At 47.7% G+C, this 21737-nt stretch overlaps 1 protein-coding gene across 8 annotated transcripts in view; it reads left to right on the forward strand.

Annotated features, from left to right (window-relative positions):
• The first annotated feature begins 10424 nt into the window (after positions 1–10424).
• The window catches only part of RHBDL3 (rhomboid like 3), a 139307-nt gene continuing 127994 nt past the window's right edge, over positions 10425–21737 (forward strand). For 2 of the 8 annotated variants that reach the window (XM_053375205.1, XM_053375206.1), the window contains exons 1-2: positions 10428–12460; positions 15821–15967. In XM_053375205.1, the coding sequence (XP_053231180.1) occupies positions 12338–12460; positions 15821–15967 (270 nt within the window). In that variant the 5' untranslated portion in view covers positions 10428–12337. Of the gene's footprint in view, positions 12461–15820; positions 15968–20251; positions 20272–21737 lie in introns of those variants that run through there. The other 6 variants (XM_053375208.1, XM_053375209.1, XM_053375207.1 and 3 more) reach the window with 5 other exon arrangements.

The raw sequence follows: 21737 nt of genomic DNA on the forward strand, positions 1-21737 counted from the left end.
AATCCTAGGAACTGTAGTTAGTTAAGCATGCTGCACATTGTAACTCTGTGAGGGGAAACTACAGTTCCCAGACGTTCCTGAAGGAGCGCCTCCACCCCCATCGTTCAGCCCGGACACTGAGGTCCAGCGCCGAGGGCCTTCTGGCAGTTCCCTCATTGCGAGAAGTAAGGTTACAGGGAACCGGGCAGAGGGCCTTCTCTGTAGTGGCGCCCACCCTGTGGAACACCCTCCCTTCAGATGTGAAGGAAATAAGTAGCTATCCTATTTTTAAAATACATCTGAATGCAGCCCTGTTCAGGGAAGCTTTTAATATTTAACGCTGTATTGTTTTTAATACTTGATTGGGAGCCGCCCAGAGTGGCTGGGGAAACTCAGCCAGATAGGCGGGGTATAAATATTATTATTATTATTATTATTATTATTATTATTATTATTATTATAACATTGGGGGGGGGGAATCATCTGCTTTAGATGTGTGGTGTGCACAAACATGAGGTCACAAACGCACCAGCAACCTCATGAGCTTTTCTCACTGCTCTTTGGCGCCTTCATTTGAGAGCCAACTTTTGGTGCTGACAGGATATATGGCTGTTTTGGGGCTACCCTAAAGCTGAGGAGAAACAGAGCCCCCCTCCCCTTTCCTCGTCTCATCTAGAAAGCGCCTCTATGGGAAAATATCAAAGAGAGACCAAGAGAATGGCTCTTTCTCTTTTTTGTCTTTCTGAAGCAAGGTCTTCAGAGGCAGAAGACCTCCATGGGGAAGGAAGAGGGTTTATTTCAGAGCTAGGAGAACAACGAATGACTCAAGGCGGGGGGAACGGGGATGGATGGACCAAAAGGTACCCCTGCTGCTGTTGCGGCTGCTGCCTATCTTTTTAAAGTCAGTTTCCTTTAGAGCAGGAAGCAAGCTGTGTAGATGCTTTTAAGAAAGAAGAAGAACTGGTCAACAACTTTTGCACAGGGCACCACATGGGAAGAAGAATCTGTTGGTTCTGTTCCAAGGAGAACAAAGGGGCAAACAGAGGAGAGGAGCCCTGCTTGTGGGCAGGAGGAGGAGGAGGAGGAATTGAGGGTTTCATTTGCGGAGAAAAAGCAGCAGAGCCTCGCTGATTCTCCAGAGCCTAGAAAACATAGCAGGCAGGGCAGCCGCAAAGGTTGCCAACAAACCAGGGGGGAAAAGCAGCTGGATCTGCTCTTGCACGGAAGGTTTGATATGCAGAAATCAGCATAATAGTGCTCATTTGATTACAGTGGTACCTCGGGTTACATACGCTTCAGGTTACAGACTCCGCTAACCCAGAAATAGTGCTTCAGGTTAAAAACTTTGCTTCAGGATGAGAACAGAAATCGTGCTCCGCCGGCACGGCAGCAGCAGGAGGCCCCATTAGCTAAAGTGGTGCTTCAGGTTAAGAACAGTTTCAGGTTAAGTACAGACCTCCGGAGCGAATTAAGTACTTAACCTGAGGTACCACTGTATCTAATTAGCAGAGTTCAAATTTACACTCTAGAACAGTGGCTCTCAAACTTCTTTCTTTGGGACCATACTTTCAGAACAAAAAAATGCAACTTCATCAGTAGTTTTCATGTCCTAGAGTTACTTATTTTTCACCTAAATGTCTGAGTTGATCTCAGACTGGGGCCTGTGGTGCAATTGAAGAAAAGGTTTTTATTAACTTGTCTTTGAAATTCATGCTATAGGCCTTTCAGTGTTAAGCTTAATGAAAAGCCCATGTGCTCAGCATGTATTAGAAGACAGAGTTCTTTTTTATGTTTGTTATTAAACTGTGATTACTAATTGGTCTTTCTGATCATGCAGATCACTCAATCCTTGCCAGGGGCATGGGGAAGCCCCACACATTGGAAGCTGGGGGTGCCCAGCACAGGTAGGAGACACTAACGAATGATAAATCTCCTCTATGGTCTGTCCAGGAACATAGGAAGCTGACTTACACTGAGTCAGATCATTGGCCCATCTACCTCAATGCTGTCTTCACTGCTGGCAGCAGCTTTCAAGGGATCTTTCTCAGCTCTACCTGAGGGACTGAACCTGGATCTATCAGATGGACTAGTTGTTCCAACTTGATATAAGGCAGTTTCCCATGTACTTATTCACTCGGGGGAAATCTAGTAATTTATATGCAGCAGGTGCATTTTTCACTAGTGTTGTCACCTGGCATGCATAGTAAATGTTGACTGATTGTCACCCCAATGCAGGCATAGGCAAACTCGGCCAGATGTTTTGGGACTACAATTCCCACCATCCCTGACCACTGGTCCTGTTAGCTAGGGATCATGGGAGTTGTAGTCCCCAAACATCTGGAGGGCTGAGTTTGCCTATGCCTGCTCTAATGCACAGGGGTTAAAGGGTTCCCCAGTTACAACCCAGAGTTGCTGTGCCTGTCTTTGCAACAGGTGTGGGGAACCCTGGCCATTGGCCACACTTGCTAGGGCTGATGAGACATGCAGTTCAGAAACATCTGGACAACCAAAGTTTCCCAACACCTGCTTTCAAAGTACTATTGCTATGGAAAGTGATGCAGCTGTGGCTTCTCACACCTATTCAGATGGAAACTCAACAGGCACAGACTAATGCAGCGATGAAGCCAGCCTCATCTGTAGAAATACTAGTTATCATCCAGCTGTAAAGACGGAGGGGATCCACCAAACAAACTTGAAAGCCGTAGCTCCTAACCCATGCTGTGCATCTCCCCTGAAAGCTTGCTAAATAATCCCTTAACAGCTCTGTATCCTGAAACCTGACTTCTTATCGTTATCCTGCTAGATTGCCATTCTTTTATTTGACAGTTTGCTGGATAATAAGTCGGAATGGCTGGCTTAATGGCTATTAATAAAGATTAAGGAGATACAGGGACGGCTCTACCATTAGGCAGAGTAAGGCAGGTGGGGTTGGAGAGTAACAGGGAGGTATCAGGGAGCAAAGCCATGTGCACTTCATGCATGTGCACTTCATGTGTAGTGGTGGATACTTATCAGAGCCTAGGGAATGGAATACTGCATCCCAACCCTCTCCATTTACAGAAAAGGGGTAGGGGTATGAGGGTGGGGTGGGGTGGGGAAAAAACAAACAAACAAGCCAAGCACACAATAATTAAAGGTAAAGGTAAAGGGACCCCTGACTATTAGGTCCAGTCGTAGCCGACTCTGGAGTTGCGGCACTCATCTCGCTTTATTGGCCGAGGGAGCCGGCGTACAGCTTCCGGTTCATGTGGCCAGCATGACTAAGCCGCTTCTGGCGAACCAGAGCAGCACACGGAAACGCAGTTTACCTTCCCGCCGGAGCTGTACCTATTTATCTACTTGCACTTTGACATGCTTTCGAACTGCTAGGTTGGCAGGAGCAGGGACCAAGCAACGGGAGCTCACTCCGTGGCAGGGATTCGAACCGCCAACCTTCTGATCAGCAAGTCCTAGGCTCAGTGGTTTAACCCACAGCGCCACCCGCGTCTCTAATACAATAATTAGAAGTTTGGAAAAGCAAAAAGGGAAAGAGATCCCTAGCTGGCAGAAGGCTGATGAGGACTACCGGATATTCTGCCTCATGGAAACCCCTTCTGTTTGTCTCCACTTCTGCTCTTCTTCGATATTTGTAAATAAAACAATATTGGGAGTGGGGAGTCGGTGCTTCCCCTTGGAACTTCTCATTGCTTAGGGGAATAAGCAGCAAGCGCGCTGCAGAATCAAATCAAACAGACCCCACCTGAGCACCTCTTTAGTCACTGCAATCAGTGTTTCCATTTTGGAGCCATCTAGCACTCTGACCTCCGCTAGGCTGTTTGCTCGACAGATGCTGGTCGGCCCCCTCCCCTTGGGCTCGTCCCTGCATATTCATTAACTGACCTTTTTTTGCATTACGGGATTAGATTGGAATCCATGGTCCTCTCGGAATAATAATAAATGTTGCTATTTAAATGACTGTTGTTAAGGCAGAACTTGGCTCGTATTTTCAAGGCACCCTCTGTTAGTTCATGGAAATGAACTGCCCACGTGTTAACCGTCTAATGTGCCCCACTCGTATCTGTCAATTATTGTTTTACAAAGCTGAACTGCCAAGGAGGACGTGGAAGGAGAGAAAACGAGGGCTGTGCAAATCAAGAGGTTTTCAAAAGCTTAGCAGCTCATCGTATGCTTGTAGCAAAACCTTTTAATTAAAATGGTGTGATTTTTTCCTTAGACGTTAATAGTAGCAAGGCCCTTGCTCACTCACCCCTCAAGATTCTTTGCTTAAATTATCAGAGCTGTTGACTGTGAATTTGTACTGTAGAGGAGCAGATATTTATGGTTTGTTTGTTTTTTAAATAATACTGTACACTGGTACCTTGTTTCTTGAACTTAATCCGTTCTGGGAGTGGTTCGACTCCTGAAACGGTTTGAAAACCAAGCACAGCTTCCAATTGGCTGCAGGAGCTTCCTGCACTCAAATCAGAAGCTGAATTGGACGTTTGGCTTCTGAAAAATGTTCACAAACCGGAACACTTACTTCTAGGTTTGCGGCATTTGGGAGCCAATTTGTTCGGGAGCCAAGCCGTTTGAGTACCAAGGTACCACTGTATTCATCTGTTGAAGTAAGGAAATATTGTGTCGCTGAATTGTTATTATTATTTTTTAATCAGATTATAAATGAGAAATATGCAGGCTACTCTTTTGAGCTTGGTAAAAACGCCACAGATTCTGATAAAGTGAAGATACTCTGGCGTTCCTGGCTTGTTGTTGTCGTTGTTTAGTCGTGTCCGACTCTTCGTGACCCCATGGTACAGAGCACGCCAGGCACTCCTGTCTTCCACTGCCTTCTGCAGTTTGGTCAAACTTATGTTGGTAGCTTCAAGAACACTCGTCCTCTGTCGTCCCCTTCTCCTTGTGCCCTCCATCTTTCCCAACATGAGGGTCTTTTCCAGGGAGTCTTCTCTTCTCATGAGGTGGCCAAAGTATTGGAGCCTCAGCTTCACGATCTGTCCTTCCAGTGAGCACTCAGGGCTGATTTCCTTCAGAATGGATAGGTTTGTTCTTCTTGCAGTCCATGGGACTCTCAAGAGTCTCCTCCAGCACCATAATTCAAAAGCATCAATTCTTCGGCGATCAGCCTTCTTTATGGTCCAGCTCTCACTTCCATACATCACTACTGGGAAAACCATAGCTTTAGATGTCATAAATCAAAGGTGAGGAACCGTGTCTAGTGCAAGGGCCTTGATTCTTTCTGAGCATCCTTCTGGGGGTCACATGCCTTTGGTGGGCAGGGCCAGAGAAAAATGTGGATGGGGCTAATAATGCAATTTTTACCTTTCTACAATAGGCTGGTCTCTGCACACATTTACATACCCTGCTCTATCTTCCAGCAAGAGGCATTATGCAAGTTAAAGGACACATCCCAGGCAGGCAAAAATCCTCAAAGAGGATATGAAGTAAGGGCAGGGAGAGGCATGGCCTGGGGAAGAGTCCTGAGGAACAGATAGAGGCTTGGAGGGCCATATTTTGTCCCCAGGCCACAGCGAGTTGCCATATGTCCTCTTTTTCTAGGACACAACCTCTTTTTCAGGATTTAAATTTCTGTCCAGGTGGATTTTTAAAAATTTGCCAAAATGCCCTGGGTTTTGTTGTTGTTCATTTTTGTTGTTTGTTTACAGTAACCAATAATTTTTTAAAAATGAAAACAATTTTAAAAAACGCTCCCACCCGTGCCATTTTTCATTAATGAATTGTACATCAATTAAAACAGTTTACTAAATTGTTCTGCGCACACTTACAAAAATGTGAACATCCCAAATACTTTCATGTGGCAAGTGAGGAAGCAAAATATGTATTATTATTATTTTGTTGTTGAAAGTTAAGAACGTTGCTGCTAGCATATTAGAAACACTGTAAATATTAGAAACACTGTAAAAAGGGGAATAAGGGAATAGGTTTATTTAAAATAAAAGGCAATGTTAAATCTAGAATTGCGGATAGAAGATTAGAAAACGGAAGATTCGCGGATGAGCTGAAGGAAGTCAAAAATATGTATTTGTGATAATATTGAAAATGTATGTTTAAATCTTATATTGGAAATTGAATAAAAATAATTAAAAAAAAAAAGAACGTTGCTGCTAGCAATATCTCACAGCTTCTACAGCTTACATATAGCAGGGGTAATTTAAAATGAATGTTGTCGTAGCGATCCGTAGCTAAAAGTACAAGTCATTAAATGTGTCCTCTTTTTTGCTTTTCAAAATACGGCAGCCCATGCCATAAATGAAAGGGTTTCATGTGAACGCAATAGTGAGGGGCTGTTCTTGGATCCAGCCTTCTGCTTGCTAGATATGCAGGTAGCATCTGTAGCTCCCAGTGCCTTTCAGAGTTTTTTCCCCTGGTGTTCCAGCTTTGCTCCTCCTCAGGAAGAAATGATCAGGCCACAGTTGTTGTAACATCCAGGGCAGATCATTGTATGTGTGCATTAAACACTTGCTTTGATGAAGATTGCTAACAGGAGCTGACCTTCAATGCTTCAAATGGGGGATATAAGCCCAAGTTATCCAAAGGACCATCTTCCTTCACATGGTCACCAATTCAGATTCTGCCCAGCAGCCTTTTTCTGTGTCTCTGCTTTCTGGGCTGAAGTGGTTGCTTTTGCAATGTCCATGCTATGGAAGCTATTTCCCTCTGTAGGTTTACCTGGAGTAGTTACTTTTTATCTTTTAGGTGCCAGGTGCAGGGTATCCTATTCTAATTATTTGCATATGCTAGCTTTTGCTATTTTGACCTCAGCTGTTTTGGAGTTTTAAATGTTCTGCTTTATTTCTTACATTCCTTTTATAAGCCAACGTGAAGATGTTTGCACTACAAGTGGGGTGTAAATCCTATCAACGAATAAATTACAGTTGCCAGCTATTTTAGTTATTCACAGCTAGGTAATTTTGGACCCAGGGCTTAATGGTCTTGTAGCGGACAGAGTGGGGGGGGACAGCTCCGTTACTTCCGTTGTGAAGCAAACAATTAAATTTTCTCTTTTCCCCCTTCTACATTCCTGATGTTCTAATCTAGAGCATGGGTAGGCAAACTAAGGCCCGGGGGCCTGATCCAGCCCAATCGCCTTCTCAATCTGGCCTGTAGATGGTCTGGGAATCAGCGTGTTTTTACATGAGTAGAATGTGTCCTTTTACAGTGGTACCTCGGGTTAAGTACTTAATTCGTTCTGGAGGTCTGTTCTTAACCTGAAACTGTTCTTAACCTGAGGCACCACTTTAGCTAATGGGGCCTCCTGCTGCTGCCGCGCTACCGGAGCACGATTTCTGTTCTCATCCTGAAGCAAAGTTCTTAACCCGAGGTACTATTTCTGGGTTAGCGGAGTCTGTAACCTGAAGCATCTGTAACCCGAGGTACCACTGTATTTAAAATGCATCTCTGGGTTATTTGTGGGGCATAGGAATTCATTCATATTTTGCTTTCAAAATATAGTCCGGCCCCCGACAAAGTCTGAAGGACAGTGGACCGGCCCCCTGCTGAAAAAGTTTGCTGACCCCTGTTCTAGAGGAGCTGGGAAGAGTCTTAAGTCAATTTTCTTTTGTTTGTTTTTTAAATGCAGATTCACATTTTCAGCTTAGATCATGACTATATGAATAAACTGGAGTTTGCTTCGGCTGCCCCGGTGCTAAATGTATTTACTGGGAAGCAAGCCTCATTTTGTTGTAGAATTCAATGTCAAACTGAGGTGATCGTTCTACCAGTGCAGCTATAGATAGATAGATAGATAGATAGATAGATAGATAGAGATATAGAGATAGATAGATAGATAGATAGATAGATAGATAGATGATAGATAGATATTCTTAGAGCAAATGGTTTGCCGGAGTCTACTGGCTCCTGTGGGCTTAGCTGCACAGCCACCAAAAATGTTTCCTAACTGCATTTCTTGAACTTAAATTCCATCTGAAACACAGAAAAGATTGTCAAACATTGTTTTGGAGTTATATGGTATGCTTATCCTTAGTCAACGGTACAGTTGTACCTCTGGATGCGAACGGGATCCGTTCCGGAGCCCCGTTCGCATCCAGAGCAGAACACAACCCGTGTCTGTGCATGCGCGTGTCGCGATTCACCGCTTCTGCGCATGTGTGTGACATCATTTTTGAGCATCTGCGCATGCATGAGCGGCAAAACCTGGAAGTAACGCGTTCCGTTACTTCTAGGTCGCTGTGGAGTGTAACCTGAAAACGCTCAACCTGAAGTGACTTTAATCCGAGGTATGACTGTATATGACTAAGGAAGGTTTAGATCAAGAATTCCTAACTGAAGAAAGGAACCAATTCAGTTCATACACAGAAATAACATCCCTCCCTCTCATTTGGCAATGTGCTAATGCCAATTCATAAACCAGAGGGCTTTTATTCTCAGCACACTCGGTGCATCCCTCAAATTTATAATCCAGGTGCCAAATGGATTTAACAGCTGATATCAAAATGGGAGCAAATTACTGTGAGTTGGGATTTTGAAGTTGCTGTGAAAATTATAATATGAAGCGACAAGACAAAGGTTGGAGACTTTTTAAAAAATCATTAGTAATAGCAGGTTGCCATCTGTTTTTCTCTGCTCAGCTAAACAGTGATAAAAAGTGTGTGTGTGTGTGTGGCAGAGAGAAATTAGATTGCTGATCTCTCCACCTCCAGTTATTTTTTTTAAAAGATATTTATTAAAGTTTTCAATTTTTTATGCAAACAAAAAACAAAAAAATTAAAAAAAACATATAGTTCATAATACATACTTTTCAATAACATATTTCTCTGACCTCCTCCTACCTCCCCTTCTTGTATTCCATTTCAAATTATTTGTTCAGCAAATCCTTAACTTAAAGCATTACAGCTTATAATAACACCTTGTTTTCTATCCAATCCTTTTTTTCATATTCCTTTATATCATTACAGCTAGAAACCACTCAATTTCAATCCAGCATCATTCAACATTCCTTAATTTTACAATATTTCTCTAAGTAGTCCTTAAATTTTTTCCAATCTTCTTCTGCCGACTCTTCTCCCTGGTCACGGATTCTGCCAGTCATTTCTGCCAATCCCATACAGTCAATCAGTTTCATATGCCATTCTTCCAGAGTGGGTAAATCTTGCGTCTTCCAATACTTTGCGATGAGTATTCTTGCTGCTGTTGTAGCATACATAAAAAATGTTCTGTCCTTCTTTGGGACCACTTGGCCGACCATGCCCAAGAGAAAGGCCTCTGGTTTCTTCAAGAAGGTATATTTAAATACCTTTTTCAATTCATTATATATCATTTCCCAGAAAGCCTTAATCCTGGGGCACGTCCACCAAAGGTGAAAGAATGTACCTTCAGTTTCCTTACATTTCCAACATTTATTATCGGGCAAATGATAGATTTTTGCAAGCTTGACTGGGGTCATGTACCACCTGTATATCATTTTCATAATTCTCCACCTCCAGTTAAACTAGCTGCACTGCTTTGTACGCACTAGCTCAAATTTTAAAAAACTAAAAAACTGTGAACCAGGTTTTTTATTAAAAAAAGCAGTGAGAGGAATTGATGGAAATGTGTCTCTATATAAGCAAACACGGAATCTATAACACTACATCAGCATGTTTGCTGTGTCATAACAGAACGAACCTTTTCTAGCTTAGAAAGGGGAGGCTGCTTCAGGGATCCTTTGTTGTATAAACAGAACAAGTTTCTAGCTCTCTTGACAATTACATCAAAACATGAGACTGGGGAGGCAGTTTAGAAGAAGTTGTGTGTTTGCTTCAAACAGTCCATGGTTCCATTGGTCTCTTATGCCAGTCTGTGTAGTAGAAGCAATAGAGGGCTATCTATACTTGGTACTGTATAAGGCAATTAGCTGCTTCTACGTGGGTGGCGCTGTGGGTTAAACCACAGAGCCTAGGACTTGCTGATCAGAAGGTCGGCGGCTCCCGTTGCTCAGTCCCAGCTCCTGCCAACCTAGCAGTTCGAAAGCACGTCAAAGTGCAAGTAGATAAATAGGTACCACTCCAGCGGGAAGGTAAACGGCATTTCTGTGCGCTGCTCTGGTTCGCCAGAAGCGGCTTAGTCATGCTGGCCACATGTCCCGGAAGCTGTACGCCGGCTCCCTCAGCCAATAAAGTGAGATGAACGCCACAATCCCAGAGTCATCCATGACTGGACCTAATGGTCAGGGGTCCTTTTACCTTTACCTATGACGAGCTGGTGCTAAAGGCACAGGAGCAGGTCAGCTGGCAATACTGTATGAAATAATTTATACAGATGAATGATAAGGATTAGTGGAATGGCCGGGCTGCAGGAATGCCAGACGGCTGCAGTTGTTCTCAATTTAAGCAACCTTCCACCATCCCCATCCCTCCCGCGTCACCCGGCCCCTTCTAAAGGAAAACCCTCGCATAAGCCAGAGGCATAATAGCCTCGGGACGCCTCGCTGCTGGCGCATTGACCACGTGCGCTCCGCAACGCGTCATTCTCCCTATGTAAACAAGAGGGCGGGACTATGCGAAATGAGATCCCGCCCTTTCTCGAAACTCTAAGCGCGACTCCCACGCCAGGTGCAGAACTCCAAAACGGCGGCGGCGTGGGAGAACTTCGGGATCTTCCTCGTCATAAATCACTTTGGGCCGGGTCCCCCCCTACCCTACCCTACCCAGAGCTGGGCTGCTTTGGCGCAAGGTGGAAAAGAGGAGGAAGGGAAGGGGGGAAAGAAAGACCGAGCCTGGGCTCGGGGCCTGGAAGGGCGCGGCGTCCCGTCCCATCCCTCTGATCCTGGCGCAAATCCTCCCGTTTGCACAGCCAACACGTCCGCATCTTGGAGGAATCCCGGGCGCGACGTGCCCAGCGCCCGCCCCTGGAGGCAGCCTTGGGAAGGGGAAGGCGCTCCGCTCGCTCCCAACAGGCCGCCCCCGGCCTGAGCGGGGGACCCACGTGCTCTTGTAGCCCCGCAGCCAGCTCGGCGCGCAGTTTCTAGCTAGGCTGCAAAGCTCACCGTCATCCCTGCTCTGCCCTGGCAAGGAGCCGATCGCTGCTCTCTCTACCTCCCTCTCCGCCGCTCGAGGCAGAGTTGCCGCTGGATCCACTGAGTTGGCTTCCCTGCCACCAGCTCCTGGAGACGCCGGCCACCGACGCTTCTTCTGCGCCACCGTCCCACGAAGGGGGTCTGGCGGCTGGCCGGAGGTGGGGGGCCGTTGCGATCGTGGGCTTGGCGACGCCGGAGAATCGCCCCCTATAAAGCGACCTCCCTTGGCAAGGTCACCCGAGGGGAAGAAGAAGAAGGCGCTTTTCTTCGCAGCGCCCGCGCGCGCCCTTGCCGTCTCTTCGGAAAGCGCCAAGGCGACGCGGCTGGCCCGGGGCGCGCAGACGCGGGTTCCTACTGCCCCCTAAAGCGGTCGGGGCGCGTTCCCCACGCCTTTCGGCTGCAGAGCTTTCCCGCGAAGTTGTGGCCCCTGCGGCGCGCCGGCTTCCGCCGCTTCTCCTCCCTTTTGCAGGCTCATCTGGGCTTGCAACGCGAGAGGGGGATCCTCGACCGACCCGCCGCTGGATCGCGACTTTTCTTGCTCCTGCAAGCATCGCCCCCCCCAAACACCACTACCACGCATGAAACCTTTTGGCGCTCGATGGTTTTAATCCCGCAGGATTTGCAAGCCGGGAGGGGGCTTCCTCCGGCCTCATGAGGAAGCAGCAGCAGCAGGGAAGCCCCCCACTTCCATGACCAGGAGGAGGAGACACCTCTCCTCCATCCGAGGGATGAGCGCGATGTCTGCGACGCTGCCACAGAAGAAGGGCAGGCGCCTCCCCGCGTGGCGTGGCGCGGCTCCTAGTGGGACTAAGGCGGCAGCAGCAGCAGCGGGAGCTCAATGACCAAAAGGGGCTGAGGAAGAGTAACCGGGAGGGCTCGCGGGTGAGCGCTCACCTCGCGTGGACTAGCAGGGCAGGAGGCGCAAAAGTTTGGCCAAGTTTAGGGCGCGCGCCTAAAAGGTTTCGAAAGGTCCGCCTCCCCTTGGCCTGTGCAGTTGGATCGAAGCTACATCAGCGCCAGCATGCCAGCTGGAGGACGCCTCTGGTCTCTCCAGGGATATTTCCCTTAAGGGGGGGGGGGCAAAAAAAAATACTACCCACGCAACAACACCCACCCGGTCTCTGGCTGCAGGAGCCAGCATGGAAGAGGAAGGGGCCATGCTGTATCGGCGGCTTTGAAAGTTTGCCAAACACCTCCGAGGTTGCTTTTCTTCCTCCAGCCCCCACCCCCCCTCGCCGAAAGAGGAGCGACTGAGAGGAAGGGCAGAGAGAGGGGGCCAGATCGGAGGTGGGGGGGGGGGGTCGACCAGGGAGTTGGCTGCTTCCAAGCATGGGAGACAGGTTGCCGGAGCCAAGCCGTGCAAACCCTTCTCCCGCGGTGGCCGCCTGCTCGGAAGCAGAAGCGATCGAGGTCCTGGAATCCGAGGATGTCCTGCCTATGGCTACGGAGGACGTGAGTTTCATTTGATGTCTCTCCCCCCTCCCCGCCTCCCCCTCCGTTCCCAGTTGACTTTAATCGGATCAAGCTATTTAAAAATAAACTTCGGAATTAAAGGGAGGGGAAGTTTGATTCTTTCTAGGAAGAGAAAGTGGGAAGAAAATGAGGTTCCTCCCCCCCATTGGGGTTCCCAAAGTGGCCCCTCTGCAGCAAGATCCTGGGCCTGTTTACACGGGAGTAAGCACCACTCACTTGAGTGGGGGTTACTTCTAGGTAGGTGTGCATAGGATGGAGCCTGAATAGCTTTGCTTTTTAACCAGTGGGTGAGCTCAGTGTGATTCTGCAGATTATACATACTCCTATAGAGATAGCTATATGCATAGGTGTCGTATTCATTCCATACCCCCCCAAAGGAGACAGCACAGCAAGTTTTTTCTTGGACCAAATTAAAAGCATTTTCCCCCATTCCGCAAAATGCTGTGTGTTAGTTTGCACCAGCATAGAAAGGGGTAACGAGTTGGCGATACACCCCAAACTGCTCTGCAAACGGGATAAGCTCCTGCCAGGGGCTGTTGTTGCCCTGGGTGAGAAACCGAATGAAAATGTGCCATGAAGGCAAAGGAATATTAACCCTGCAATAGGCAGTTGCTGCAAAGCACATTGGATAACCTTGGGCGGGTGACCAACACTCAGCCTAGCCCTACCTTGCAGGGTTGGCGTGAGAATAAAATGGGCTAATTCCCTGATTTGCTTGGAGGAATGGTTTGATACAGATGTAAAATAATCAGAGGTATCTCACAGAGACAATGAAAAAGCAACCCCCCACATGTTGCTCACCCTTACTTTGGTGCTGGATGATTACTTCTAGGGAAGGTCCACACCATTCAGTGCATATTTAAAGCACATGACTTTCCTCCAAAATTATGGCAACTGTAGTTTGTTAAGGATGTTGGAAATGGTAACTCTGTGAAGGAGAAACTGCACTTCCCAAGGTTCTTTAGGGGGAAGTCAAGTGCTTTAAATATGCATTGAATATGCTTTATTATATCTATGGTGTAGATCTGCCCCCTAGTTGCTACTACTGCCTCCCTCCTGCTGTCAAATCATGACTTCCTGCTGAATAATGCAGTGGTACATAAGTGCCCCAACCTGCCAGATGTAGCTGTGGACATGTGGTGGGTAATTTGTGCTAATGCACAATGTCATCTGCAAGAGCTTTAGCTTACATTTGAACAAATGCAGTGTGCTCAGCGGATCACTCACACTCTTCCCATGCAATGCTTGACTGTTTGCTGCAAGCTTTTCATATTGGTTTGTTGTCATCCCTCCCCACATGTGGAACCTTCAGTCATTCAGAAATTATTACTGGCACTAATATCATCTCGGGGATAAGAAAATAAATGCAATGAGATTTCAAAGAAATTACTCTTCTTCCTAGTCGTTTGAGGCGATTTTGCAGCAAAGCACATTTGGGTCTGAATCCCACAGCCGGTTTGGGATGTGACCACATGTACTTTCATTTTCATTAAGTGTGTGCTCAGTACTTTCAATGTGAACCTCCAGCCTCCCTAAGCAGCCTAACTTAGTTGTAAGCCTTAATCTCTAAAGATTCTTAAACAGTGAACCTTATTAGTTACCAAGTATTTCCCTGAGAATGCATCCCCCCACTTCATCTCCAGCTGACGGTTGGCGGAAGATTTAGGGATGCTTTATATTGCTCTTAACCCGCAACTGCTGCAAGATTAATCACTAAATGGCAACCAGAGCGCTTGGGTCTCAGGGATGGCACATTCTGCTATCTAAGCACTTTTAAAGCAAATAGTCCTGTGACAGTGAGCGATTCCCCGAGAGCAATTTCCTCCTGTTGGTTTTCTAACTCATCCTATTATTTGATTGTATTTGTTTCCTTTCTGAAGATTTCCTGGTGCAAAAGCAATCCACATATTCAAGCTGCTGGTGCTTGAATAACACACAGGAGAGCCTTTGCCATAATTCAGAATGCTTCTAGTGGTATTAGCAGGCAGAAACCTCCTAATTCCCTAGCAACTTTCCTGGCAGAATTAGAGGGGCTGGAATGCAGCGGAGGACCATTTAGTCCAGGAATGAGGAGCCTGTTGTCCTCCAGATGCAAGTCCCATCGTCCTTGAGCACTGAGCATGCTGGCTGGGCCTGATGGGAGTTGGGAGTCCAACAGCATTTGGTGATCTACAGGTTTCCCATCCTTTCACTAGTCCTTTGTTTCAGGTGTTCTTTCAAAAATGTATCAGGAGTTCCTCATTGAGGAGATCAGCAATGGCTGAAAGAACAGCTTGGCCGCCACTATCTTTCTCTGCAATGTGCAGCCAGTCCAGAGCTGCTTTCTAAGATGCAAGTCCCATTGAGTTCATTGGGGTTATCCACTGGCAAGTTCAGTACTTCAGCCTTAGTTTCAGACTTGCATAACTGGTTTGAGTCGCTCACAGAAGTAGGGCAACTCTTGTGGCATCTCCTAAAAACCTTGGGAATTGTAGCTGTGCCTGTTCTTTGTGAAAGGTCTGCAGCTATCTCATAGAACTACATAGAGCTGTGGCTGTTACAAAGTTTGGAAAGTTACAACAGCCATTGGTGCAGCACAGCTAAGACAGTAGCGTAGATGTCCTCTGAGAATTCTCATGCACTGCCAAACACCCCCCCCCACACCCCCCCACACCCATCCCCAAATCTTTTGTGACCCCTGCGGATCTGACACTGAAATCTGAATCCATTCCATCTTTCCTAATCCTGTGCTGAATGGAAATGATGGCACACACACACACGCACACACACGCTGCATCAGGTTAGACTTGCCACCAGGAAGGCCATGACTAGTATGTATGACAACTTCCTGTGCTGTCCATTTGTCCCTTGAGCCCTGAATCAGGGACCTACAACCTGTGTCCCTCCATATATTGCTGGACAACAGCTCACATCGTCTCTAGCAGTTGTGTTTGGAACTGATGGGTGTTAGAGTCCAACAGCAACTGAAGGGCAACAGATTCCCCATCACTGCACTAAACAGTAATGTGAGAAACGTCCTCCACCCCTGAAAAACTGGGATGCCTTCTCCTCCTTCCATCCCTACGTGTGAAATTTCTACTCTCACACCTTGTGAGAAAAGAAATCTGTTCTTGCAGTCCCTACCTTGATAGTTTGTGTGTGTGTTACAGTGGTCGTGCATAAACCCAGTGAGTAGCTGACTCCTACTTTATAAATAAAATAAATGCACAACTTGTTGGTATCTTCTGTTAGTGTTTTAGCGAGCTTGTGGCAAGAGTGCCAAAGAGTAGGGTAGAAAAATCCACTTGCTGTTTCTTGCCGACTTCCTATCCACGCGTCCCATTACTTCCTGCTTTATAGAACCATAGAGTTGGAAGGAACCAAAGTCCATCTACTCCAACCTGCTGCCCAAAGGCAAAGCTGCCAAGCCACCAACCCCCCACAGATCAACCTCTGCTGTCCAGGACACAGTGTGACTCAATCAGAGGGCAGAAGCATGTGAGAAAGGTACGTGCAGAGGACCTGGCTCGGAGCAAAGTAGTGCTTCCAAATGGAGCGACGATACTGATGTGTGTTTTCTCATGCCAAGTGGCAAATTGACTTGTCTGGTGGGATGTGGGGTTGTTGGGGAAAGGCTGCAGCAAGATCCTGTCGCTGCACGATGTGGCCCCCATTCTCCTGTCAGGCAGCTTCATAACGAGTAGAAGGGTGGCAGTCAATGTCAATGGTATACTGTAGCTCCTGTGCACCTTCTGCATGGGGCGAAGCCACCCACCCCATTGGGTAGGCTTACATCTGTACTCCTTTGTGGATGGGTGTCAGCACAGAGACATGAAGCATGAGTGCTGGCAGGACTAGGACAAGTTGGATTAAGTTCTGGAGAACGTCAACAGGAGGAGAACCTTCAGAGGCATGTCATTTGAAGGGAGGGGAAGCCGAGCTAGAATGAGGGTGCTGAAGGGCAAGCTGGCAGATTGGGAGGAGGGAAGTGTGGAGGGAGGAGGCAGGTGGGATCAAAACCAAAGCAGAGATGGTACCTGACTGTTGCCCAGGTAAAGATTCAGGTCTGACCTGGAAGTATTTGTAACCAGGCAAGGCAAGAAGGAACCAATGAGCAGTCTGGAGGGGGTGGGAGTGGGAGGAGCTGCGTTAGGATAATGCCCCTTCTTCCTCCACTAGCACACTAGTTACTGGTGCACCAACATGGACGCCCTTGGTGTGTCATGGCTGGATGTTTAGGAGTGGTGGGAGGCACTGGGGGGGGGTGGAACCCCCAGGGGAAGAAAGCTCAGAGCCTGGAGATTGGTGGTAGGACAACGATGCGAGGTATGCTTAATGTTGTAGCGCCATTTCTGCAGGGACTGCCCATCCCATTTCAGCGCCTGAAGCTAAACGGAAAGGTGCTGCTCCACTGCCACTGCCCAAGTGCAGCTGTGGTGGTGGTGGCGGTTTCTGGGTTCTGGAAAGATCTTGCCGAAAGCTGCCGCTTCTCTGGTGGTGGGAGAAGCAAGGAGAAGTTGCTGTGGCTTCCGATAGGATCTTACCAGAACCTAGAAGCTGCTATCACTTGTTCTCTTGCAGCCGCAGCAGCAGGTGGCAGTGCATTGAGGGTTTGATCATGCCCTTCCCCCGCCCCCCTCTCCCCTGTGGCTCTTGCTGCTGAAGCAGACTGCTTCCTTTTGCCTCATTAAAAGGCTGTCCCTGCATTTCTGGCTACAAAACCACAACTAAGCAGCAGAAAGAGCTTAAACAGAGGGAACCAAAGCACTTGAAGAACCTCACCCAACCCTCCCATTTTTGAAAAAGGACAAGGACTTTGGGGCATGTGGGGCAAGTTTTGTGCTGAGCCCAGAAAAAATGGCTTGGGCGCTGGTTGTAACCTCTTCCAGTTGCATCTCTCTCTCTGCAGGGTGAGATCCATGTGGAGCCCAGAATCCAAACTTAAAAGGGAATGTGCTGATTGGGGAAAGGAGCCTTTGTACCAGACCACAGGGGGAAGTATCGGATTCCTTAGTGCATGTAACCCCCTTCTTAATATTTAAATACATTTGTCTTGCTGGATTTCTTTCCCAGAGAGTAATAATAAACCCGATATTATTACCTGGGAAAGCTATGTTTAACAATACATGTAATTAGAGAAGAGAAGCCACATTTAATATTACACAAGAGACCGGAACCGCTCTTTCAGAAGCAAACAGGCTTTTAAACCTCCATAATTATAGCCCCCCCCCCAAGTCTAGCATTTAAAATGCCTTAGATCTTGTTTTTAACTCCTTCTTGGGCCAGCATAGGTGGGTATGCATCTCTCTTCTTCCATGAAACTATTAAAAGCAAGGGACTCTACAGCTAATTGTAGAATTAAGTTATGAACTGGGCTGGTTCTGCAAAACACTCACCATTAGGCAGTGGCGTAGCGTGGGGGGTGCCAGGGGTGCCGGCCGCACCGGGCGCAACATCTGGGGGGGGCGCAAGTCCAGAGGGCCCAGCCGCGTCGTGCCCTCGGCCCGCCCCTATTGTCAGAGCGGCCGGCCAGCCTCCGCCTGCTCCTACCTTGCCCACCCGAGGACTGCGGCAGCGCCCGCCCCCGTGGCCACCTACCCTCGTCTCGCCCATTGGCTTGCCTCCCTCGGCCCCGCCTCTCTCCGATGGCCGCGGGGGTGTCCTGCTCGGCGCCGTCGCCTTTTTTCAGGAGGTAGGGAGGCTGGACGGGGAGGTGGGGTCGGAAGCGGGCAGAGAAGGAGGGGAGCTCGTAGCCAAAAGGGCTGCGCCGGCCGGCAAAGGGCCGGGGAAAGTTTGGAGAGGAGAAACGCACCGTCATGATTTCCCGGTGGAAGCGGCAGGATTAGGGATGGCGAAGCGTAATTACGCACGAATTTCGCTGGGTGAGAGATTCGGGGATCGATCGGCGGAAATGGGAATCAATTGGAATATGAGAAAGAGAGAGAGAGAGGGACCATCATTCATAGGCATAGATTTGTAGGGTTAGGGGGCGCAAATCCACGGGTTAGGGGGCGCAAATTACTTGCCTTGCCCCGGGTGCTGACAGCCCACGCTACGCCGCTGCCATTAGGGTTGCCAACTGACCACAAGGAATTGGCCGGATCTGCTGCTGTCCCTTGTAACGGCAGCTTTATCTGCAGAAATCAGCATGTGAAGGTGGTTGTTGTTGTTTTGCAGCATGTGGATGCACATTTCCCCCCTGCTAATATCTGCAGATCTAACATTGCTCAAGGCACACAGCAACAGAGGCTGGTTGAATACACGGATGGTCTTCAGCTTCTGGGTCGCCTCTGAATCTTAGGTGGCACAAGTTCAGCTTTAAAAACAGCAGGGTGGGTTCTGGCAGGTGCAATCCCCCCCGCCTCTTCTGATCAGCAATCTGTACCTGTGGAAATCCTCTCTTCAGTTGTGGGCGGTGCAGGAGTCCCATTTCCCTTGGCACCTGTTCATTCTAGGGGGGAAAGGAGAAGGAGGATCATAGGCAGATGTTAATATTAAATTGGTCCCACATTGCTGGTTGGGTGTCTTGGGTTAAAGGTGACTTACAAGAGGTACCGTATTTTTCACTCTATAAGACGCACTTTCCCCCTTCAAAAATTAAGGGGAAATGTGTGTGCGTCTTATGGAGCGAATGCAGGCTCATTGGCTTCAGCGATAGCAACGCGAAGCCTCCGAAGCGCAGAGGGAGGGCTCCCCCTGCGCTCTGGAGGCTTCGCGTTGCTTTCGCTGAAGCCCCCGGAGTGCAGCGGGAATTCCTGCTGCGCTCCGGAGGCTTCAGGCGGCTATCCGCAAGCCTGAAGCCTGTTGAGCGAGAGGGGTCGGTGCACACCGATCCCAGGCTTCACTTTGCTGGAGAGGCGCTGCACAGTTTTCCCTCTCTGCGCAGCACCCCTTCAGCAAAGCGGAGGAGAAATGGAAGGGGCTCCGTTTCTCCTGCCGCTTTGCTGAAGGGGCGCTGAGCAGGGGGGGGAAAGATATTTTTTTCCCCTGTTCTCCCCCTCCTATGGTTTGGTGCGTCCTATGGTTTGGTGCGTCCTATAGAGCGGAAAATACGGTAATAGCTGCAAAAGGCACTTGTATGATCTGCCAAAGTAATGCCCAGTCAGGTTCATGCTGATGAGGTCTAACTGAAGGGATGCGTATCTTGTATCAGTGGTGGCGGCAGCACATACACACCAAGAGGGAAACCAGAGCACCTCGCTGCAAAGGAAGGCTCTGCTGCCAGGGATGTGTGGCATCTCTGTCTGGCGGCATCTGGAGTTGCATTAAACAAAAGCGTTGATCGAACATTAACTCTGAATCACTGGGCAGATTTACTGTGACAAGTGGGAGTTTTTATATAAAGGAATATTCACTCAGGCAAGAGCTCGATTGTTTCTGTGGGATTCCAGGGAGTTAGCGCACAAAAGCTGAGCTCTTTAATAGAACAGTTTGCCGAGGTGGACCTGCCATGCGTTTTCAGGTTCGATTGGCTGGTGTTATGCGATCTGCTCTAACCGGAGGTTGTCAAGAGTGCACGGCCTGGTGTTCCTTATAATGTACAGTGGTTTAAAAAACCCCTGCTAGTTTAAGACTCTCATATCAATTCAAGTTCAACCAAGCCAAGAAACTGCAAACCAAGGCTGATGCCCTAACAGATCCTATGCAATGTCATAAATTGCACTTAGTTGTAACTTCCCATCCAGGCACCTGCGCTTCTTCCTTGGTCTTTCAGGTACACATCCATATGAGAAGTGGCTCCTTCCTCAGAGCAAGGCATTCTGGGTAAGGTGGGCCTAGGAGAGTGCCAGTACTGCTGCTGCTTTGTCATGGTGACTAGAAAACCAATTTTAAAGAGTTTTGAAAGCTTATAAAGTTACTTTTAACATATATTTTTTTAAAGAAGATTTTCTAGCCAGTAGTGCAGGCATTTTCCTTGGCCACCTTTCCCTCACGCTGTGAGGAGATCTGTCATCTCCTTGGCAGTCCCCTCCAAATGATGCCTCCACAGCGGTTTCTTGCAAATAGGAGGCACTGCTGGTCTCCTCACTCCCTTGATTTTGATGTAGTTCTTTATTCCGGCTGTGTTCCTGATGTAGATCTTCACTCAACTCTTTTTCCCTGGTTGGGGGGCGGGGGCGACACTACTTGGTGGTTTGGCTCAGGTGCCAAAATGTCTTGGGCCGGCCCTGTGTTGACAGTCTTATCATCCACAAATTTGTCTCCTTTTAAAGACATCCAAGTTGGTGGCCATCTTGTGGTAGCGAATGCCATCCTTTTAACTATGCACTGTGCAAAGATATACTGTATTTTGTCTGTCCTAACTCCTCCAATGTTCAGGGTGTCTATATGTTTTAGTGCTGTGCGTGTGAGGGAAAATTTTTCTCTTTCCACTTTCTACATGCCATACATAACTTTATAAACTCCTGTCATAACAACCCTCACTTGTCTTCGCCCCACCCCAAGCTTAAAAAGTCCCAAATGTGGTAACATTTCCTCATGGGGAGCTGCTCCACCCCTTGATAATTTTTGTTGCCCTTTTTTAACCTCCTACGACTCTACAAGGTCCATTTTGAAGTGAGGCAGCTGGAACTCTGCACAGCTTTTAAGATGCGTTAGACTTGTATAACGCCATTATGATATTGACAGTTTTTTCTGTCTTTATTTTAGATCTTGTTGTGGTTTATGTGGAAATTGTTCAGTTGTGTATTATTATTATTATTAATAATAATAATAATAATAAAATTATTTATTTATACCCCGCCCATCTGGCTGAGTTTCCCCAGCCACTCTGGGCAGCTCCCAACAGAATATTAAAAACATGATAAAACATCAAATGTTAAAAACTTCCCTAAAAAGGGCTGCCTTCAGAAGCCTTCTAAATATCAGATAGTTGTTTATTTCCTTGACATCTAATGGCAGGGAGTTCTACAGGTTCCCTCTGTCTGGTTCCCTGTAACCTCACGTCTTGCAGTAAGGGAACCGCCAGAAGGCCCTTAGAGCTGGACCTCAGTGTCCGGGCTGAACGATGGGGGTGGACTACGATGGTTTAGGACTACTTTTGTTATGTTGAAGTTATGTATTTTTTTCCTCTTCATGTTGTAAAGTGCCTTGGGCATGGTTTGAACTGTGGAAAGGTGGCCTACAAATAAAATTATGTATGCATATATGTATGTGTGTACCATCCAGATGTTTTGGAGCTACAACTCTCATCAGCCCTAACCAGCATGGCCAGTGGTTATGGGCGATGGAAGTTGTAGTATAGCAACATCTGAGCTGCACCAAAGAGGGCTGCTCT

This window comes from Podarcis raffonei, chromosome 2 (genome assembly GCF_027172205.1).
Source record: "Podarcis raffonei isolate rPodRaf1 chromosome 2, rPodRaf1.pri, whole genome shotgun sequence".
NCBI classification, from domain to species: Eukaryota; Metazoa; Chordata; class Lepidosauria; order Squamata; family Lacertidae; genus Podarcis; species Podarcis raffonei.